Source organism: Galendromus occidentalis, unplaced genomic scaffold, assembly GCF_000255335.2.
Source record: "Galendromus occidentalis unplaced genomic scaffold, Mocc_1.1 scf7180000077128, whole genome shotgun sequence".
Classification (NCBI taxonomy): Eukaryota; Metazoa; Arthropoda; class Arachnida; order Mesostigmata; family Phytoseiidae; genus Galendromus; species Galendromus occidentalis.
In genome coordinates, this window is record NW_003805116.1 from 591,788 (window position 1) to 609,523 (window position 17,736).

The following is a 17,736-nucleotide window of genomic DNA, read 5'->3' on the forward strand; positions in this document are numbered from 1 at the left end:
GAGTTTTGCACATTTCAAGAGTATAGGGACTCGAATCGGAAGAGTTCCATTTCCAAAAGGAAATAGCTGGCCAATTGGCAAGATTCGCCTCAATACCCAAAATTTCGATTTATCATGGAAATTCGGGTCACCGGGAACTACGCGTGCGAGTCAGGAGAGCGAGGATTTGCATTTTCTCGTAGCAGCTTCTTTATTATATTCTCTATCATATATGTAGGTGAGGTGGTGCACTTCGAGACCATATGGTCTTATTTGGACTCCCTCCGAGAATGCAGCCGACCGGAATCGTATTCCCCGGGATCTCTCATAATAGATAAGTTACCCCTCCGATTGGAGCTCCACGTTTTTTCTCAAATTCTTGTGATATATGAAATTTGCCAAAAAGTTGTTCTCTCCCGCAGAACCATCCGATTTAGGAGAGCCGACTTACCCACGAACGATTCTGTTGCCTCGTCGAAACTCAATTCGTCTATCGGAGGCAACTGAAACATAAATCGGAAATCCCAACTCCTTCACTCCTCACTCGGAATCAGATTCAATGTCTCAGCATTACCTATTTGTGAAATCTAGGAGTGAAAGTTCGTCTGTGATCCAATATTCCGCCGAACTTAAAACCACGTGCATCTACTTCTTGAACTAAAGCAGCCGCGTTCCACCGACGGAAGTCGCGTTTTCGCGTCGTGGCGTGGGAGACGCTTCGGTTCAGGTGACCGGTGCGTGCTAGCCGCGATAATTTCTGCGAAATCCCATACCGGGTCGTCCGTCGTCTCACACGACAATATAGCATCGCTCCCTGCCTCATCCATCACCACTCACACGATATCACTTTCGACTTATCGTAGCTGTATTTTTTCCTGTAGTATACATGAAACATAGCCAATCTCAGTTTCCTTCTTCATATTGAGAATTCGGACCAAGGGACCGCGAGAGTACCACAGCTTCTATTTCTCTCGTGGATCAGGACCGACGCTCTGCATCTGGATGGTTATGCGAAGTCATCGGTTCCTCCCCGAGTTACATATGGACGCGTAGATGGAATTAGGAATCTAGTCGGGAGATCGACTCGATCTCCCTCTTCCGAATGAGCTTGATCGGGAACCGGACCGGTCAATAACCCCCGGGGCAGGAATAGTTACTCTGGCAGACCCCGGAGACCCCCATTTTCATATACCGCTCAATAGATTCGAGTGATTGATGATTTCGAACTGCAAAGCAGCAGAGATCATCCCCCGACGTGAGACTCTACGATCAATACGAATCGGATGACTCATTCTCATGACGTGGAACCGAATCTTGGGAATGAACCAACGGAACACATCGCTTGGAAGACCAGCGAAGATTCATTGAAAATAGAGATGTAACGGATAAGTATTGGGAACGACAGAGAACATTCGCCCGAGCCAATCCACCCGAGGTGAACACTTCCCCGAGGGATCCCAGGACGGAACTACCCACGGACTTCCTAACGGTGCCTCTGACGGGACCCTTGACGGAACCCCGGAGATGACCGCCGACGGGAGTTTCCCCTCCCTTCTCTCGAGAACGCGACTCACCACGAATGGTTTTTGCTTAGGGTGCGAATTAAAAAAAAATTCTGCGGACCATTTTTCTTCGGTAACTCCATGCGCCTTACCACAGTTTCGCTTGTGTTGCGAATCGGGTTCGTCGTCAGACAATTTCAAGGCAATGTACAAGAAAATAACAGGATAGGCATGGTTGTCTTTTCATCGGCGGGAGCCTTCCCTAGCAACGATCGCTGTTCGACTCTTTAATCATTATGAAGGATATCTAGCAGCATCCGCCGGATTGTGTGTTCCCAGATGGGTTGCCACCGCCCGGGCTGGTGTTCGCCTGTTGGGGTCCAATCTTGATCCCGTTGGCCTGTAAATGTCATTCCGTGATGAGTTAATTTCTTTCTCTTCTAGCAGGAGGGGCGGTGAGGCGCTGTCGGCTGAGCGTTGACGAGCTCCGAGCAGCGGAACTGGGAGAAGAAAAACGGCAGGACGCGTGGGGTATCGCAGATGTCCGATTTAACTCACCTCGTTGTTTATGTCGAAAACGCCATCCTGAATCTTGTCGTAGATTTCTTTGGCTGTGTTGATGAAGGCATCCTCGACGTTGTCAGCGGTCTTCGCGGAAGTCTCCATGAATACCAGACCGTGTTCTTGGGCGAAGGCCTCACCCTCTTCTTTTTTCACCTCGCGACGACCCTCAAGGTCGCTGGAAAAGAATCCATGCATGTTCAAACGCATTTGGCGGAAGTGGATTTGAGCATTACAATCCAGATCCTCCCTGAGGAGCGAATTGGTCCGATGATTCATTCATCTCGAATGACATTATCTAATCGGGGGAGGAGAAGCGTACCTCTTGTTTCCGATAAGCATGATGACCATGTTGGAATTAGAGTGCTGGCGGGCATCCTCAAGCCACGTGGTTAGGTGGTTAAAGGTGTCCCTACGTGTGATGTCGTAGACTAGCAGAGCTCCGGCCGCACCTCTGTAGTAAGATCGGGTAATCGAGCGGAAGGCTTCCTGTCCAGCCTGAAAAACGGTAGGTAGGGTCAATGTTAGGATCCCTCGGGTGAGAGGAGAGACCCCACTAAGTCATGTCTTCCTGAAAAGCCGAACCATATGGGCGAAAACGGCAGCCGGGCAGCTCTTACCGTATCCCAAATCTGGAGCTTTATCTGTTTCTTCTCGATGGTGATCATGCGAGCACCGAACTCGACACCTAAAACAAAAGGCGCCGTCGGTCGAAGGTGCGCTCAATGATATAAGATGGATATCCAAGGACATGAGTGTTTCAGTCTTACCGATTGTGAGATCATGGACAGGTTGGAACCGTTTGTCGGTGAATTGGAGGAGCAGGCATGATTTGCCAACACCTGCAATCGAGTTCACAGTTACAATTGATGTGGTCCAGCAGCCAGTTAAACCTAATTTTCGGATAATGTCTCTTGACGCAACAAACAAGACGATTCTTTCCAAACTAGGAAATTAGACGAACGACACGAAAGATGAGACAAGAAGGAAGGGCCTGGTATCTCCAGCCCCAACTCATCTAGCACACTACCGGAACCCAGGATACTTTCTGCGGAAACCACGGAGCGTACTTCACGTCACAGAGATCGATTCATTCGGGATTTCCGCATTGAATCTTTCCACGGCGCATTTTCACTGTTCTCTCATTCGACCCAATTCAGAGGTCGCGCGTTCTATTTGATTGGCAAAATAAGAACAGGATCTCTTGAAGCGCACGGCGAATTCGGAATTAAACACCAAGCTACGCCGCATGTTGATGCGTGAGTGAGGAGATGGTCGGCCTCGCTCTGGGAGACAGATGAGGCTCCCTCAGCAGAGCAGCGGACCGTCAAAATCGCCTCAGAAGGCGAAATGATGAATTCAGATCTCGGAAACGACGTGGCAGAAACAAAGAACGATCGTTGCCCTCCCCGTGATCCGTACCGGAGCCGGCTATCCGTGGAATTACATTCGTCGATCATGTCATCAATGGAATCCGCAGATACCGAAACGAATTATCGCATACCCGTGATCTCAATGCGCGGGGTTTAGGGCTTTCCTTCCTTTTTTACGGTCCTAGGCGCTACTCAGAATGAATGCTTAAATAGGGGAGCAAATTATTCGCCGAGCCCCAGAGGCGATCGTATTGCTTGGAGATCCAATCACATTTTCTCAAAGGGAGAGCTTGCGACGGCTCCACCGAGCTCGATTCTCATACAGACCCTGGCTTCATAACAAACGGACGGGATTCAATCACGAGGCAGAAGAGAGGCTCACAAAGGCAGTCTTCCGCCATGTCGACCAAAACAGAGTGAGGCTTCTCGGATATGAGCAAAAAATTCAATGCTCTTTCGAGTGCTCCCTCTCCGAATGCTCCCGCGTTCAAAAGGCTCGTTTTATGAAAACTACCTAGTATATCAGAGAGTTTTGGCAGAAGTTGGTCACCTCCCGCACACCGACGGCTCATCAACAGGTCTCCCTGAGGGCTCTTGACACGTTGTGCAATCACGAGCATCATGCGATCAGCGTCTGGCTTTGCATGAAAGTCCCGTCCCAGCAGTCATACACGTCTCATCGACGACTAGGAACATCTTGAGTCACATACCGAATTCGAGCATCGCGATTCAACGAATTAGAATCGATGCGTCGTGCTCAAGGGAGAAATCCATACGGCCGAGAATCCGGAATTCAACGAAATCCCGAGATTTTCCTTTCGATCACGTCACCATGGCGCAAATCGAAATCGAGACTGGGAGACCCCACAACCGAAAACTCGCCTGGGAACCTACTCCTGAGATCCGATAATTCGATTCCTCCGCGCTCACTGGCGACTCGTAAAGGTCGTGAGAATCGAGCGGCCCGACACCCGAAATCCCAAGTCTGACACTTGCGCAAGCTGCCGTCTACAGGGGAGCTTCAGAATTTTCGGCTCGCAGGAACGATGCCAATGATTCACTCAAACAGAAAGTGCGAAGTAACGCGAGCGTCGCAATTCAGAGCCACGAACATCATGTACGCAACGAAGCACTTCTCCGATAGGGACTTTCGCGTCCGAAAGCGACAACTCCGTAACTTACAATTGCGGCGATCTTAGAATACTAGGTCAAGCTAGGTACCACCTCACTGAACGACTCGTTGTGACTTGACTGCTCGAATGTAAACTGAGGAGCGTCCACGAAAAACACGATTTTCGAAAGCTGTCGCGTCGAAGCTCGCGTAACATCAGATTGATTAAATCGCGGGAGCAACCGAATGTTGGAGGCTTTCGAATGGAAAATCCACCTGAGGTCACCGTCCCCGATCTGAATAAGACCGTGCTCGATAAATCGAAGCATGGAATAACCTCTAGGGAAATAACCATCCCGAACGAGGGATTGGAGCGAGCCCGAAATTTTCCAAACTCCACCTGAGTCATCATCGCTCCGGGAACACGATTCCGAACTCACCCGTATCACCGATGATAATGTACTTGAAGAGGTAGGCGTAAGACATGATGAGTCCGGCACCGCAGAGCTTCCGTTTCCAACTCAGAAATAGAGATTGTTCACGTTTGACAATGCCACAGCTGCTACGTCGCCGACGAGACCTAGTAGCAGCAGCAGCAACAGCAGCTCACCACAGTCGTCTCTCGCGACGACCGAAAGGGGAGGGTTCCTCGAGGAGCGTTGGAACAGTGGAGTAACTCTGTCTCAGAAAACACCCGACACTCTCTTCCTGAAAGACACTTACAGATTCTCCTGCATATCTTGCTGCTAGATAACAGTCCGGACCGAAGATATCTCCTCGCATCTTCTCGGAAATTCCATTCTAATCTCCGAAGTGGTTTTGGCGCGTAAATTTGAAATCGCTCTCAGCTGTGGATCGCCACTGGCTCCTCTTCATGAATAACATGTTGATCGGCCAGAGCATGCATATCCTCCGACAGATTCCGCGATCTCAGGAGTCATCGTACTGATTCTCGGAGTTGAAGATAGCGCCAGGCTCCGACTCGTGCCCTGTGAATTCGACTTCGAAAACAAGCGCGCGCCTTACCAATTACCAAGATTCAGAGGACCCCCCGTCTGCATGCGCGAATGGATGCACTTATCCACCGTTCTAGAGGGCGGGCGGTTCATGCGGTCAGCAAAAATAGTGGGGGGACGGGCGATGAGTTCGCCAGGTCGGCGGACCCATAGACAAATCAGAGAGATTTGAGAGGACGAGGCGGAATGAATTACAAAAGTAGGTAATTCACCAGATGGCGGATCAGTGAATGAATATTCTGTCCTATTCTATGATGATACAATCTAGTCCTAGGTCAGGCGGGGACGCTCGAAAATTGAGGTTCGCGACCATCCGAGTCGACCATGCTGTCATGCAATCATCGATTCCTGTGGAGGATGAGAGACGGAAGCTCTCTCTCTCTAACATGGGGAGTCGGATAGAACTTTTCGCAAAATCGACCCTGGCTCCGGAATGCGGAGCCTCGCATACTGTCTTTGTCAGCGATTCGTTGAACTCTAGCTTTCGGTAGAGCTATCAATTAGAGCGAAATGTATTTCTTACACAGATGTCATTCCCTTCTTTCTTCGGTACTCGATCCGTGAATTTGAAGATACACTCGGCTGAGAGAACACGCCTCCGCGCCGACATCAGGCGTATCCGGTAGATTCGGGAAGCTAAAGGGGAATGAGCGCGTAACACGCGGATTGGAATGGTCCTCTGGGGTTCAACCCTTAGGAGGACCTTAGGAGGCTGTTTGCCATGGCTTTCCCACGTCCCCCGTGAAGATCGAGTTGAGAGAAGGAGCTATTGAAGCGGGAATATAGTGTGTATTAACCTCGCTGGGCGAGAAGAGAATCTCGCACGAAGTCTCGCTAGCAGGACTGAATTCGTGCGACCGGCTCAAGAAATCTCAGTCAAAGTGATTCCCTTGGTCCGCGGAGCTTTGTGGCTCCCCCGGGAGCTGACGAGATCTCCTTTATTCGATTGCGAAGCGATCAGTTGGGTCTTCAAGGTCCCCAAGAAGAGTCAGAAGAGCGAAACATTTTGCGCTGGCTTGTTTCCTACCGGACACAGGAGTTCTTGAGGATTTCATCATCGGGTTAAAATAACGCCGCCGAGCTAGGAAGTTCTTCGAAGAATAATATTCCGCCTTCGGATGGCTGTCGCTGAAAAATTCAGTCAAACGTTGACGCCATTCCGATTTGAACGTTGCCCTGAACTCCATCGGCGGGCGGAATCACTCGGAGTGGTTCACATCGGAATACGCTGATCCTCGCAGAAACTCGCAGTCGAAATCATCCTATGATCAGGAGGAACTTCCGATGGACAGACACCTCCGAAAGAGAATCGTCAACAGTCTAGACCAGGGGTGGGTAGCTTCGGAAGTCTCTAGGGCCGCTCTTGCTGTCCGAAAACGTGCGCGGGCCGCAGGGATCATTGATAACCCGATTTCTGAAAGAAAATCTCTCCAAGTTAGACTTGGATAGATATCGGAGTTTGAGCTTCTATCATCGCTCGACTGGACTTAAGGAGGTTTTTTCACGTTTTTCACGCTCAACTTTATATGGCCCGTGGTCGGCATTCCTAGGCGGTTCCGACCTGATCGTCGCGAATACCAGGATAGGCGTCGCGGGTCAGCGATTCTCAGCTCTCAACCCGCGGGGGCGCCGAGGTTTTCCAGGTACAAGGAGGAAAAGTGTGAGGTGGCTCTGTCAAGCTGTCGAATCTCTGAGTTGATTCTTGTTTCTGTGATCTGTAGATGGAACACCGGTGTTTTTCGGGTTAGTATCCCCGAAGATCGCCGGAGGTTCGCGTAGTGTAGCGCGCGCAAGAGTCAGAATTCCGATGATTTCCGGGTTTTTAGTCCGACGATCTCCGGGACGCTTTGAGTAGCGTCTCTCACGCAGCAAGGATGGCGAATGACGACTCATCAGCTCTGGAATTCGAATTTTCGCGCGTACACTGGCAGCCGGAAGCGGCGGAGGCTGAGCATGTCTCTTAGCGCGTGCACTGCTGCTGCTGGAGAGGCAAGCGGAGGAGAGCTTGCCGCCGCTGGGCTTTCAGCTCTCGAACATTTAGCGAGTCTACCATCAGCTGATTTGAGGCGGAGGCCTTTAAGTTGATGGAAGTTTCGGAGTGCTTTGGTGGACAACCGCTCCACCATTGCCGGATTTGTTTTCATTTTTGCAGAGCGTTTGCTTCGTGAATGTTTCGACCGAAGAATTGTCGGGAACGAGTCGTTATTCTCTTGCTGGAATCGCGGCGTGCGGCAGACTCAGGGCGACCAAGCTGAAGCCGTGCGGATCCGGCACTCCGGCGGGATGGCTCGTGCGGGGGCCAGGCGCCTGCAAGTATCTTGCAAGAGTGAAGAGCCTCCGGGGGCGCCGCCGACCCCACGTCACATGAGAAGACCCGCGATCGAGATCCCGAGCACTCTCACTTTCCAGATGTCGGTTTGCATATTCTCACTCACTTGCTTAGCGGGTATGTACGGCCAGGGGGAAGTCGGAATATCCCTCGAAGTTCTCAGTCAGATACGATCTACTCCGGGAGCTCGTATATGACACTCAATGAGACGGCGCCACCTTGCCTCTTCTTGACGGAGTGAACGATGAGGAATGATCAGAGTGGGCGTCGTACAGATTGGGGTGCCGTTTCGAAGCTAGCTCAGAACTCACTATCGAACGCATAGACCTCCGATATCGGAAACTCACGGAGGTTTGGCTCCGCGCTCTCCAGCGATGAGCACTGCTTTCCTCCGGACCCAGACGACTGAAACGAACGAATCATCTGTTCCTTTCAGCGCAATATGTCAACCTCTATCACAGCGTGTGGTGGCTTCCGATGTCAAATCAGAAACAAGCCATCAACTATCACCTCATCGATCGACATACGGCCATTTTCATTATGACCATCCTCTGTAGGAGACTTCCTTGCGCTATTCTCCCGAGATTGAGAGCGAGACACTCAGCCATCATCTTCTTCTTCCCAATCATTTCGTACTGCGCGCTCCAGGTACGATCAATCCTTTACGGCGCGAGAATGATGTCGTTTGCGGACTTGATGCCGCCTGAATTTCGCTCGAATCTACAATACTAGCTCAGCCCTGTGATGCCGTCGGATGAGGCTTGTGCCGAGTGCGTTCCCCTGGAGTCTCGTCTCCGAATTCGAAAAGCGGTACACGCTCACTCGATCTCGTTCGATCTTTTTTCTTTCCGGTTCCAGATCTGTCGATCATATGGCACGCTCTCGTTGGCTTTTTTGCTTTACCCCGTCGTGATATACTGGGGGGTTTTTGGAGCGACAATTGTGCCCCTAATGTCAGCCACTGGATGGACCGAGTACCCTCCTGATCACCTATGTTGTTTCTCTGCTAAAGCAAGCGATATCAGAGGCGAAGCCGCAATGTTCAAAGCAGACTTCAACGCCAGGTGAGATCTCGTTCATGTTGCTCTTGTCTCGTCCGCCACCGAGACGGGTTCCTCAGGGTAGACCTCTCACGGCTGTTATGAAAGAGACGGTTCGATTTTCCTCCGCAGATTAAAAATAATCCTCTTCGACTCATTGCTGGTTTACTACTACGCGTCATTCGAACCGTGCGTTTTGATGTCGTTGCATCTACATGTAGACTTCTTCTCCCTCTTCGCCCATGGGTGGGCGACGTGGCTAGGCGCCCTGTCATTGTTTGCTAACTTTCATTTCAATCCCGATTATGTCGACTCGGTCCACAGGTGAGCAGCAATCCGGAGATCTTCCGCAACAGCCGTAATTCGCCTTTTCATATGTACTGCTTCGAACTATTAGTGTCAAAGAACCATCATCACTAATAATTATCCTCCCGTCAGATGCGCCCTCCACCTGGGGAAATGGCAGAAAGTTGAACCTCGGCATGCTCCTCACCATATCTGGTCGGACCATTGCTTTTGGCCGCAAAACAATCTAGTCAAGGTTTGTGATCGCGCTGAAATTTTCTCCCGCATTCCGTCCTAGAGCCACAGACGTATCTTTCAGCGACTATGCAACCGCTTAATGTATTGCAGGTGAGGAATAAGGAGTATTTCCGTGCCGAAGGAATTTGTAATGCAGCCGAGCCGGGTAATGTCTCACACTTGAGGTTGTACGCTCTATTCTCGCATCCTCAACAGTTGACCCGGGTCTTGTTGATATTAGTTATTCTCCAAGTCAGCACTCAGCTCTGGATGGTGATCACAGCCAGGTACTGGCACAATAGTCTAGTGGCGATCTTGCTCCTACTGGCGGGATCGTCCAATCTCTTCAAAACAGTTCGGCAGTATCTCGTCACTAAGCAACTTTACACGACCGAGAAAAATATCCTCGAAGCGGCTCTTTTCAAATGATCATATCTGACGCTCAACTTCGTCGAATTCCGACCCCATTCCTATTGATTCCCATCGTCGACTGCCCCTATGGGGAGGATTCTCGGTGAGCTTAGGGAGAGGCTCAGTATTTTCGCTCAAAGAAATCTCGCGTGTTAATTCTTGTAATAAGTTATTTATGTTTACGGCCGGCGAGCTCGAACCGAGTGAGTCGATGTTCTACTTGATAAGCGCCATTGGACGATGTGAAAACTCTCAGTTCACAATGCCAGAGCGGTGCTTGAGTATCGTAGCGAACAAAAGGGAGCAATATCCCGTAAGCGGAATGATGTGCGGGAGGGAGCTTCAACAGAGAGGAGAAAAAAGAGCGTGGGAGAAAATCATCTGAAAACGATGTAAATTCCCTGTATCTACTTTGTAACTATTCTCATGTATCAAACACCCATCCTATGATCATCATTCATTCGGAGATATATGTCCAATCACGGATATGCGGTCATCAACCGGGAACCGATCAGTTTCCCTGAAGCTCAATCGGAGACAGTGCTCGTTCGATCGATTCCTTCGACACGCACGATGCGTTGCAAGCTACAATCCTTTCGGGATGGAGCAGGAGTAGAGATTCCGATCTATCAACTACTATCACAATAAACTCTATTGTGCTGTTATATATGCGTCGTAGAAATAGCTGCTCCCGTGAATGACCACCGATTACGACCCCAACACCCTTTCCCCCTATATCGAGAATCGCTCGTCTCACAAAATATTCCTTCGGTACTCCCGAATCGCACAATTTTATTTCCGCATATGTAAATCTGAAACCAGTGAGGACGAACTCCCCTGGACAAGGCTCCGCCGAGATCAGTTTAACGCTCCACATATCTAAATGTACATCTACATATATCCTGATCCGAGAGCTCCCACAAGATACAAACACTTCGAATGTACACGTCTCCTCTCCCGTCGTCCGAGTTCTTTTTACAATAAGATTAGGACAATCGATCTCAGGATGATGGGCTGCTCACAACAGAAGTTTCCTGGTTGGATGATCTGACGGGCTCGATGAGTTGGTCCTTATCGCCCTGTAGGATACGACCTTTCCAATGATCGCTTTTCCGACGAATATTCTCCACTGCCTTATCGGCTGCATCGATGGCGGCTTCGTGAGACACTGTAAGGACGCCCTCGTTGAGACGCCCTGGATCAGCGGCGCGGTATAGGAATCTAGGACCTGATATCGGGGTGTTCTGAGGATCACGTGCCCGGGACTAAAATATTCTTAACTCGATGTATGTGTGTACCTTTCTGCGGCGATCTGCTACTCTGGATGCGCTCGTTGTGCGAAATGAGCAGCTGGAGGAGAACTTTCCAGCCCACTGGCGAGTCGTGGCTCGGTTTGGATATCCAAGCACACCAAGATCGATGCTCGAAAGCGGGATTGAGCTGATCCTGCGGTTTCCTCTTTTTCTTGGACGACGTCAGCTTCGTTTCCAGAATATCCTTGGAGCCCCTGCGCTTCCGCTCAGTGGAACCGGGGACAGTCTGGGTTTCCTCAGGATTCGAACTGTTCGGGGAGGAATCCTTGCTCTCCTCACGCATGCGTTGTTCAGCTTCTTCGACCAGGAGCTCTTCCTCCCTGTTGAGTCATTTAGGGAAAAAAATCAGTCCTTCCTCGGGGAAAAAAGAAATACGGAGACCGATGAGAGCTGTCAGAATGCTCTGGGAGGAGAGGCGAGTATCAGCCTTCAAGGAAATCGAATATATTTATGGCCTGACTTGGGAAGCATGGGGACGGAGCTGCGAACCTCGTCAGTTTACGGTAGAACATGGTGCAGACTTTGCGGAAGCAATATCCACATCGGATGAAAACAAATTTATTGTAAGCCGTGGAGTGATGCTCCCATCCCATTAAAGCGAGAATAACCAGCTCGCTTGGTGTGTCCTGAGAATAATCAAGAAGATTGTTATATTAGACACTCGTTCGAACAGGAAGCGGAATAGCTCAAAAAAGTGTCAAACAAACAAACCTTGAGATCGCTATCACGCTTCACCTGGTCAAGATATTCGAACTCGTCCAGGGTCACGCTCGGAAGATCGTCTGCGAGAACCTAGCGAATAAAGGAACAGTATCATGAAACACCTGCCCTACCCGAGCGCAAATGTTTCACCTCGGTTTTGCGGGCGTAATCCAAATATGCAACGTACTTTTAGAGATTGCAGACGTTTCTGAAATTCCTCTATCAAAGTCGAAGCGGCTTTCGAGGACACGAATTTGAACTCCTCGGGAGAAGGCGCGAAACGGTAAGTGCAACCTTTCGTATGACCTGACCTCAGGTTCCTCTCGAGTTCTTTCAAACACTTGCGCGCTGGAAAAAGAGAATTTCATTCCAATTCAAGAAGACTCGACGACAGCTATGATTCCATCGGTTAGGAGATTCTCAAGGCAGGAGTTCGACCATCACAAGCAGAAGCATCATCCTCGTACGGAGCATCGGACAATAGAAGCTCCCCAGCCAATTTATGACCCTATGCCGCGATTGGAAGTTTCGATGTGCCAAAAACTCACCAGTATGAGGGGGAAGTTTTGCGCTGACTTCGGCATAGAGTTTAGCACCACACAATTCGCAAGTGAGCATGTTACAGGAAGTCAGTCTCCATCCGAATATCGCACAATTGGGCGGAGATAGCGATTGAGGTTTCGAGAGCCAATGGTGATTCTGGAAAATTTCGGAACGGATTACGATCAGAGTCTCCTTTCGTCTCGCATATCGATATCATTGGACCGGGATAAAGAGAATGACCGGCTCAATTTCCATTAGGAGGCTCGACAACATGGGACGACCAATATTTTTCAACGACGGACACTTACAACGCCTTCGTCATTGAAAAAAGTAGCGATTCTCGCTGAAAACTTGTCGAAGTCCGCGCTGTCACCCTCTGAGAGCTTGATCAGATCGATCACTGCAATGGAAAAATGTTCAATCATTTAATCATCATGGATGTTGACGGCTAGCGCAAGGAACAAACTCATTGTATTCTAGCGAACGAAATTCAACGACCACATCATTGCCTATCGCATGAGTGTCCGAAATCTTGTGAGGTGAGCGCATTCTGTCACCGGTCATGCACCTCAGAGCCGAGCGAACCACCTCGCTCTGGCACACCGCGTACAGCGCATTTGGGAAGAACAATGCGGATATTTCGTTCCTGTGTCTTTAGAGGGCAATCGCGGGTACATCTTGAGCTGCATCGATGTATAATGATGACATTAATGTTTCATCGCACGTCCTGGGTGGTCGTTCTAGCACAGTACGCTCGCATCGCCAGCCAGCGACGGATTGCCAGAATGAAGAGACTCTCAGTCAGAAATAACTCTTGCCTCGACGCCTATTCTGTCGTCAGACTTGTCACCTATCGAGATCGACCTATGGTATGGACTGCTCACACAGACCGGACTGCGTACGTCTGATCATAAATGACCTTGTATCGATGTGAAGATTACAGCGTCTCGTAGTCACTCGCGGTTGAGGTCAGATTCTCGGCTATCGCCCAGTCTATCCCACTGGATTCCTCCTCCCTCAACCCACGCCATCGCCCATCTGTCTTCCATTGTGGAATTTCATCGAGGATCGAGCATGGAACTTCACTGTGGTAGAGAGGCTACGCTCTCAATTGGATGGCTGAGGAGTTCGAGAAAAAAATTCGCTCGGAAAAAGATGAGGATAAATGGGTCAGGAGAATTCCACCCGGAAGCGATGGGCTCCGAGGCTCTCAGGACCGCGACCACAAGAAAAACTAACCCTCTACACCCCGAACTCTTCGAATGCACGGCTGATTCTCAGTGATCGGGTATTCGGAGACCTCCGCGAGACTGCTTCCGCTGGCAGTCAGGGACGGAAGCGGGAAGGAGTCTCTGTCGGAAACGAAATTAGGGCCGTCTACGCGCCCGACACTGTCGTTGCTGCAACCGTGGGAGACCAGAGACCGTACGATGTACGAAATTCCAGGTCGCATGGCGATTCAAGAGTGAGAATAGCCCAGATTCCCAGTGGCCACCTGAGTAAAAAATCTCTGCACCGGCTTCACGAGCAGGTAACTCGATGAATGAAAGCAGTTACTGCTTCGGGCGATGACTGCCCCTGAGTGAAAACCTTTCGATGGCGTTCCTCGCAGATTCCAATTGAACAAAAGCTCGGAGTCTCGAGGATCCCCGATGGGAAGTGGCACCCAGGGTCGGACTAATGAAGGATTTGTATCCTTTATGATCGGGGTCTGTACTCGGAGATTTCGCCGGCAGGCGGGTGTGAACCTTCCCTTGCGGAGTCTCTGTCGGGAATCCCCGCAGGAAACTTGATAGTGGACCTGACGGGACCCCGATCTAGGGGGTGACCGAAATTCTACGTCAACGAGTAGAACGCCCTCTTCTCCCCCCCCTGTCTAATGCACCACGCTTTCGACTGTTTGAGGCGTTGATATTGCAAGCTCCGAAAGACTTCGTAGGCATTCGACGCAACGAGCCTCATCCAAGCGAATCGTCTGCGCGCCACGTACTCATTAGCTCGTATCAATCACGAAAGCGACGGTGAATGATGATATGAGAGTTCTTTGAAGAACTCATAGAGCCGAGACTCAGAAACGCATACCTGTCGTCGCGTTCACAGACGTTCTCCGCTGGTATTTAGCCATGTGGTCCGTGCTTCCGACGGATGAGTACTTTCGGTAACTCATTCCGAACCGGGATCACTGGCAGTCTTCCTATCAAATGTCCAATCGTGCACTATCGCACTCGCTATTAGATCGTACACAAGGTACATCAACTAATAAAACACTCCAGCCCTGCGAGCGTCTTGAGACTAGCGAGCCTCGGAGAACGGCGGCAGTTCTTTCGTCAAGACACGGAGAGTCTTCAAGACGGTCTCTCGCTCAAAACAAGCATGAGTCAACCTCCGCCGTCACAACCGTGCAAAGAACTCTAGCAGAAACGAAAGCTTTCTTCAGTGTATACGCTTTCAAGGAGTGCCACCGAAAATAAAGACCATCATTCACTTCACGGTCGTTTTTTCCCCGGAGTGGAAATGATCGCCACACTCGACCGGGGAAGTTCGTTCCCCTGTTCCGTCATTTCCCCGTCAATCCTCGGGCGCAGACAACTATCGAGAAAATTTCAAGTTGACCCGGATGAAGGATTCGAATTTCACTGATTCGGATGCCTCTCGCCTTGCCCTCAAACAGCAAGGCGAATCCAAAGATATCCGGCGCTGTTCGAAAAGCATCCATACAGTATTGTGATAATTTTCGTATGCCAACAAAATGTTTACAAGCCATTGCTGTGAGCAACAGCGAAAACCCGATCGCTTGAACAAGCTCATTTCACGAATAATCCTGAGCAGCAAGGCCTGCAGATATTCAGGGTCACAGAGTCTCGTGGCCTACATCCAAACTTCTTGGGTGTTTTTCGGTCCTTGAACGCCTTTCAATGAAATACCGGAGCCTCGTTAAGCCAACCATTGTGAACTGGGCGGTTGAAATCGGATTGGAGTGGGTTCGGTGTCTGCGAGATCCGCGGCTTGTCGAGAATATCGATCTAGCGTCGTCGGAGGAAGCACCCGGAGTACGTAACCAATGACGGAAGAGCTCGATCGGACATTTTCTAGGCTTCCTTCTTTGTCTATTATTCGGAGCCGAGATGCGATCGAAGCTCAATGTTTAAATGCTCTTCAATGCTGTAGATACTGATTGGCCTTCAGCGACAGTGGGAGGTCGAGTCACCCGACGTGACGCAAAGGGTTAGAGCGAGCGCCTAGAGGAGGTGGGCAGCCGAGCCAGCGAGAGTGCAGCAGACAACTATTCCACGCAAAGGTTCAGAACCTCAACAGATGAAGGTGTTCTCCATCATTCTGAAGCGAGACTACCTCGGATGGGAGCTCTCGACCCGTGACTACGACCGTCGCTCTTGAGCGCGATTAACGATGCTGGCACATTCACTTCCTCCTTTGCGGGGACTTTCCGCAGACGGCGTATTCTGAGTTCGGCTCTTCCCATTGACGTTGCATGCTACGAGCTCAGATGAATCAAATATCTCTGCTAGTGTGTCTCAACGCTCGCCGAAGGCGACCCTGACCGCTCAAGCCTCGACGAGCTGACCGAGGCCGACGCCTTCAGGCACGCCGCGAGAAAGAATCTGGCCAATACTGACACGGAATTAGACGATCGCCGGGAGACACCAATCATTCAAAGCCATCTCGACACGAAGCGTCGTCGGAAAGAAAATGTTATGCTCCGAGGCTGAGTGCGACCGGCACATCACCTGAGAGTACACTCTCAGTCAGTATGGCAACTACCATTACTCACAATCAGTTGTGAGGAGGTGGTCGGCGGACGGCGGCGCCCAGATGAAGCTTTAGAGTCGGAACCGAGATTCATGGTCGACTTTCACCGCATTAAGAAGTCGTGGCTGGCAACACTCTGAGCTTCCGATTCCGAGACATCCACATAAGCTAAGGGTTGACGGCTCGAGTCGTATCTTCGTGGATGCATCAGATATTTCGACATTAGCATCGATCGACCGCAAACTTGCAGCTCCCTCTCCGCTCGAGACTCCCAGACCGACCCAGGACGGGGCCTGCGAGCGTCGTCGGCGCGCAGGCGTCCGCCACGAGAGACGACAAAAGAAAATGAAGGAGGTGGGCCTCACTCAGAGGAACACTTGAAAGAGCTCACCATCCGCGTTCTCAGACTCTTCCTGTCCTTCCGGGGGAGTGGATGTTGACTCGATGCGGTTCATCGACGTGCACTTGAGAGGGGACTTCACCTCTGTACTGCAAGACAATCCCATCATGTGATGTATTCGATCCGATATTCGCGAGTAGGGAGCAGCCTGAAAAAGTGTAAATCAGAAGCGTCAACTAAATCATTCATCAGACTGCTTGATTGTGATCGGATCAATCAATTCCATCCAGAGCTTCATCTTGTTGGCTATATACAGTTGTGGGGAAGCCAGAAAGCTGCCGGCGTGACGACTCTGCAGCGATATTGCGCTTCCGGAGAGCAGATCGGAAACACAAACAGATCCGTCGCGCCTCGAGAGCTCTCTCTCTTCCGTGGATGGGTTTCAGATAAACTTGAGACAAGGGGAGGGGACCCCGCGGAGCTCCGCGAGCTCTCCCAGGGATATGCCGATTGAGGGATTGAGGTAGACTGACAGAAATCCAAGCGAGAACTCTCACCTGTTGAACGTCTCCAGGAGCAAGACGGGGAAGTCGTTCGCTCCAGGGCTAAGGATGAACATACAGTGAACTATCTGTATGCCACTCGACAAGAACCGGGCCCAGATTAATTAAAGCGAGATTTCCCCGGCGAGTGGCGGCAGATGAACTTGAGATACGGCGCGGGCGATCCTCGTGTTTTGTAAACACGGAGCCGACGCGGCCGGCGTTCCGCTTTCGAATGGGATGGCGCACAAAAGCCACCCCAATGCTCGTTGGTGAAGTGTCCGTCTTCTGTATGATATGAGGTTTCGCCATTTCCTGCGAGGCAGATTCGAGACGAAAAAAAGAAATCGTCCGGAAAGGAGAATTACACCATTCGAAGTTGCCATGGAATTCTGCAAGGACCTACCTCACCTACACGGCGCGACATTCATCTCATCGTTTTGCTTCGATTCCCCGTAACCAGTAAGGTGGCTGGGGTCTGGGAGACGTTCGTGACGCATCTAGAGATATGTTCGTCGGTCAAGGCCTCCTCCGGAGAAGTCTCCCAAAGTGTTGGGCAGCCACGTTCGGAGTGAGGCGAGATGTCTGCTTCGTGCATGCTCGGGGCATCCAATCACAAACCCGAGTGGACTGGATCGAGCCTCATCACGACGATATTCTCTTCTCTTCCCGCCTCCCATCGAG

The 17,736-nt window shown here is 50.6% G+C and overlaps 3 protein-coding genes across 3 annotated transcripts; 1 reads left to right on the forward strand and 2 right to left on the reverse strand.

Annotated features, from left to right (window-relative positions):
* Positions 1 to 171: 171 nt before the first annotated feature.
* Positions 172 to 5,155, reverse strand: Rab2 (RAS oncogene family member Rab2). Its single transcript, XM_003741202.2, has 6 exons — positions 4,967 to 5,155; positions 2,813 to 2,884; positions 2,663 to 2,730; positions 2,365 to 2,540; positions 2,040 to 2,220; positions 172 to 1,881 (listed from the first exon to the last, which is right to left on the reverse strand). The coding sequence occupies exons 1-6, from the start codon at positions 5,010 to 5,012 to the stop codon at positions 1,789 to 1,791; spliced, it is 636 nt and encodes a 211-aa protein (XP_003741250.1). The 5' UTR covers positions 5,013 to 5,155; the 3' UTR covers positions 172 to 1,788.
* A 2,670-nt stretch (positions 5,156 to 7,825) lies between these two features.
* LOC100902980 (transmembrane protein 39A) lies at positions 7,826 to 9,862 on the forward strand. Its single transcript, XM_003741246.1, has 6 exons — positions 7,826 to 7,988; positions 8,308 to 8,519; positions 8,730 to 8,935; positions 9,044 to 9,235; positions 9,350 to 9,452; positions 9,545 to 9,862. Exons 1-6 carry the CDS (start codon positions 7,826 to 7,828, stop codon positions 9,860 to 9,862), a joined length of 1,194 nt encoding a protein of 397 aa, XP_003741294.1.
* Positions 9,863 to 10,765: 903 nt separating this feature from the next.
* LOC100903117 (nuclear-interacting partner of ALK) lies at positions 10,766 to 16,869 on the reverse strand. The gene is made up of 9 exons (XM_018638684.2): positions 16,825 to 16,869; positions 16,562 to 16,718; positions 12,711 to 12,802; positions 12,408 to 12,558; positions 12,047 to 12,207; positions 11,869 to 11,949; positions 11,647 to 11,783; positions 11,143 to 11,477; positions 10,766 to 11,012 (listed from the first exon to the last, which is right to left on the reverse strand). Exons 2-9 carry the CDS (start codon positions 16,677 to 16,679, stop codon positions 10,846 to 10,848), a joined length of 1,242 nt encoding a protein of 413 aa, XP_018494200.2. The 5' UTR covers positions 16,680 to 16,718; positions 16,825 to 16,869; the 3' UTR covers positions 10,766 to 10,845.
* Positions 16,870 to 17,736: the final 867 nt, after the last annotated feature.

Bases quoted from the DNA above. Each gene is read 5' to 3' on its own strand.
- Rab2 (XM_003741202.2), bottom strand. From the start codon at position 5,012: ATGTCTTACGCCTACCTCTTCAAGTACATTATCATCGGTGATACGG. The intron at 2,885-4,966 runs GTGAGTTCGGAA...ACTCGATTGCAG, and splicing joins CATTATCATCGGTGATACGG to GTGTTGGCAAATCATGCCTG. The intron at 2,541-2,662 runs GTAAGAGCTGCC...ACCGTTTTTCAG, and splicing joins AGCTCCAGATTTGGGATACG to GCTGGACAGGAAGCCTTCCG.
- LOC100902980 (XM_003741246.1), top strand. From the start codon at position 7,826: ATGGCTCGTGCGGGGGCCAGGCGCCTGCAAGTATCTTGCAAGAGTGAA. The intron at 7,989-8,307 runs GTATGTACGGCC...TGTTCCTTTCAG, and splicing joins CTCACTCACTTGCTTAGCGG to CGCAATATGTCAACCTCTAT. The intron at 8,936-9,043 runs GTGAGATCTCGT...TTTCCTCCGCAG, and splicing joins AAAGCAGACTTCAACGCCAG to ATTAAAAATAATCCTCTTCG.
- LOC100903117 (XM_018638684.2), bottom strand. From the start codon at position 16,679: ATGATGGGATTGTCTTGCAGTACAGAGGTGAAGTCCCCTCTCAAGTGC. The intron at 12,559-12,710 runs GTAAGTGTCCGT...GAAATTTTCCAG, and splicing joins TTTTCAATGACGAAGGCGTT to AATCACCATTGGCTCTCGAA. The intron at 11,784-11,868 runs GTTTGTTTGTTT...GATTATTCTCAG, and splicing joins AGCGTGATAGCGATCTCAAG to GACACACCAAGCGAGCTGGT.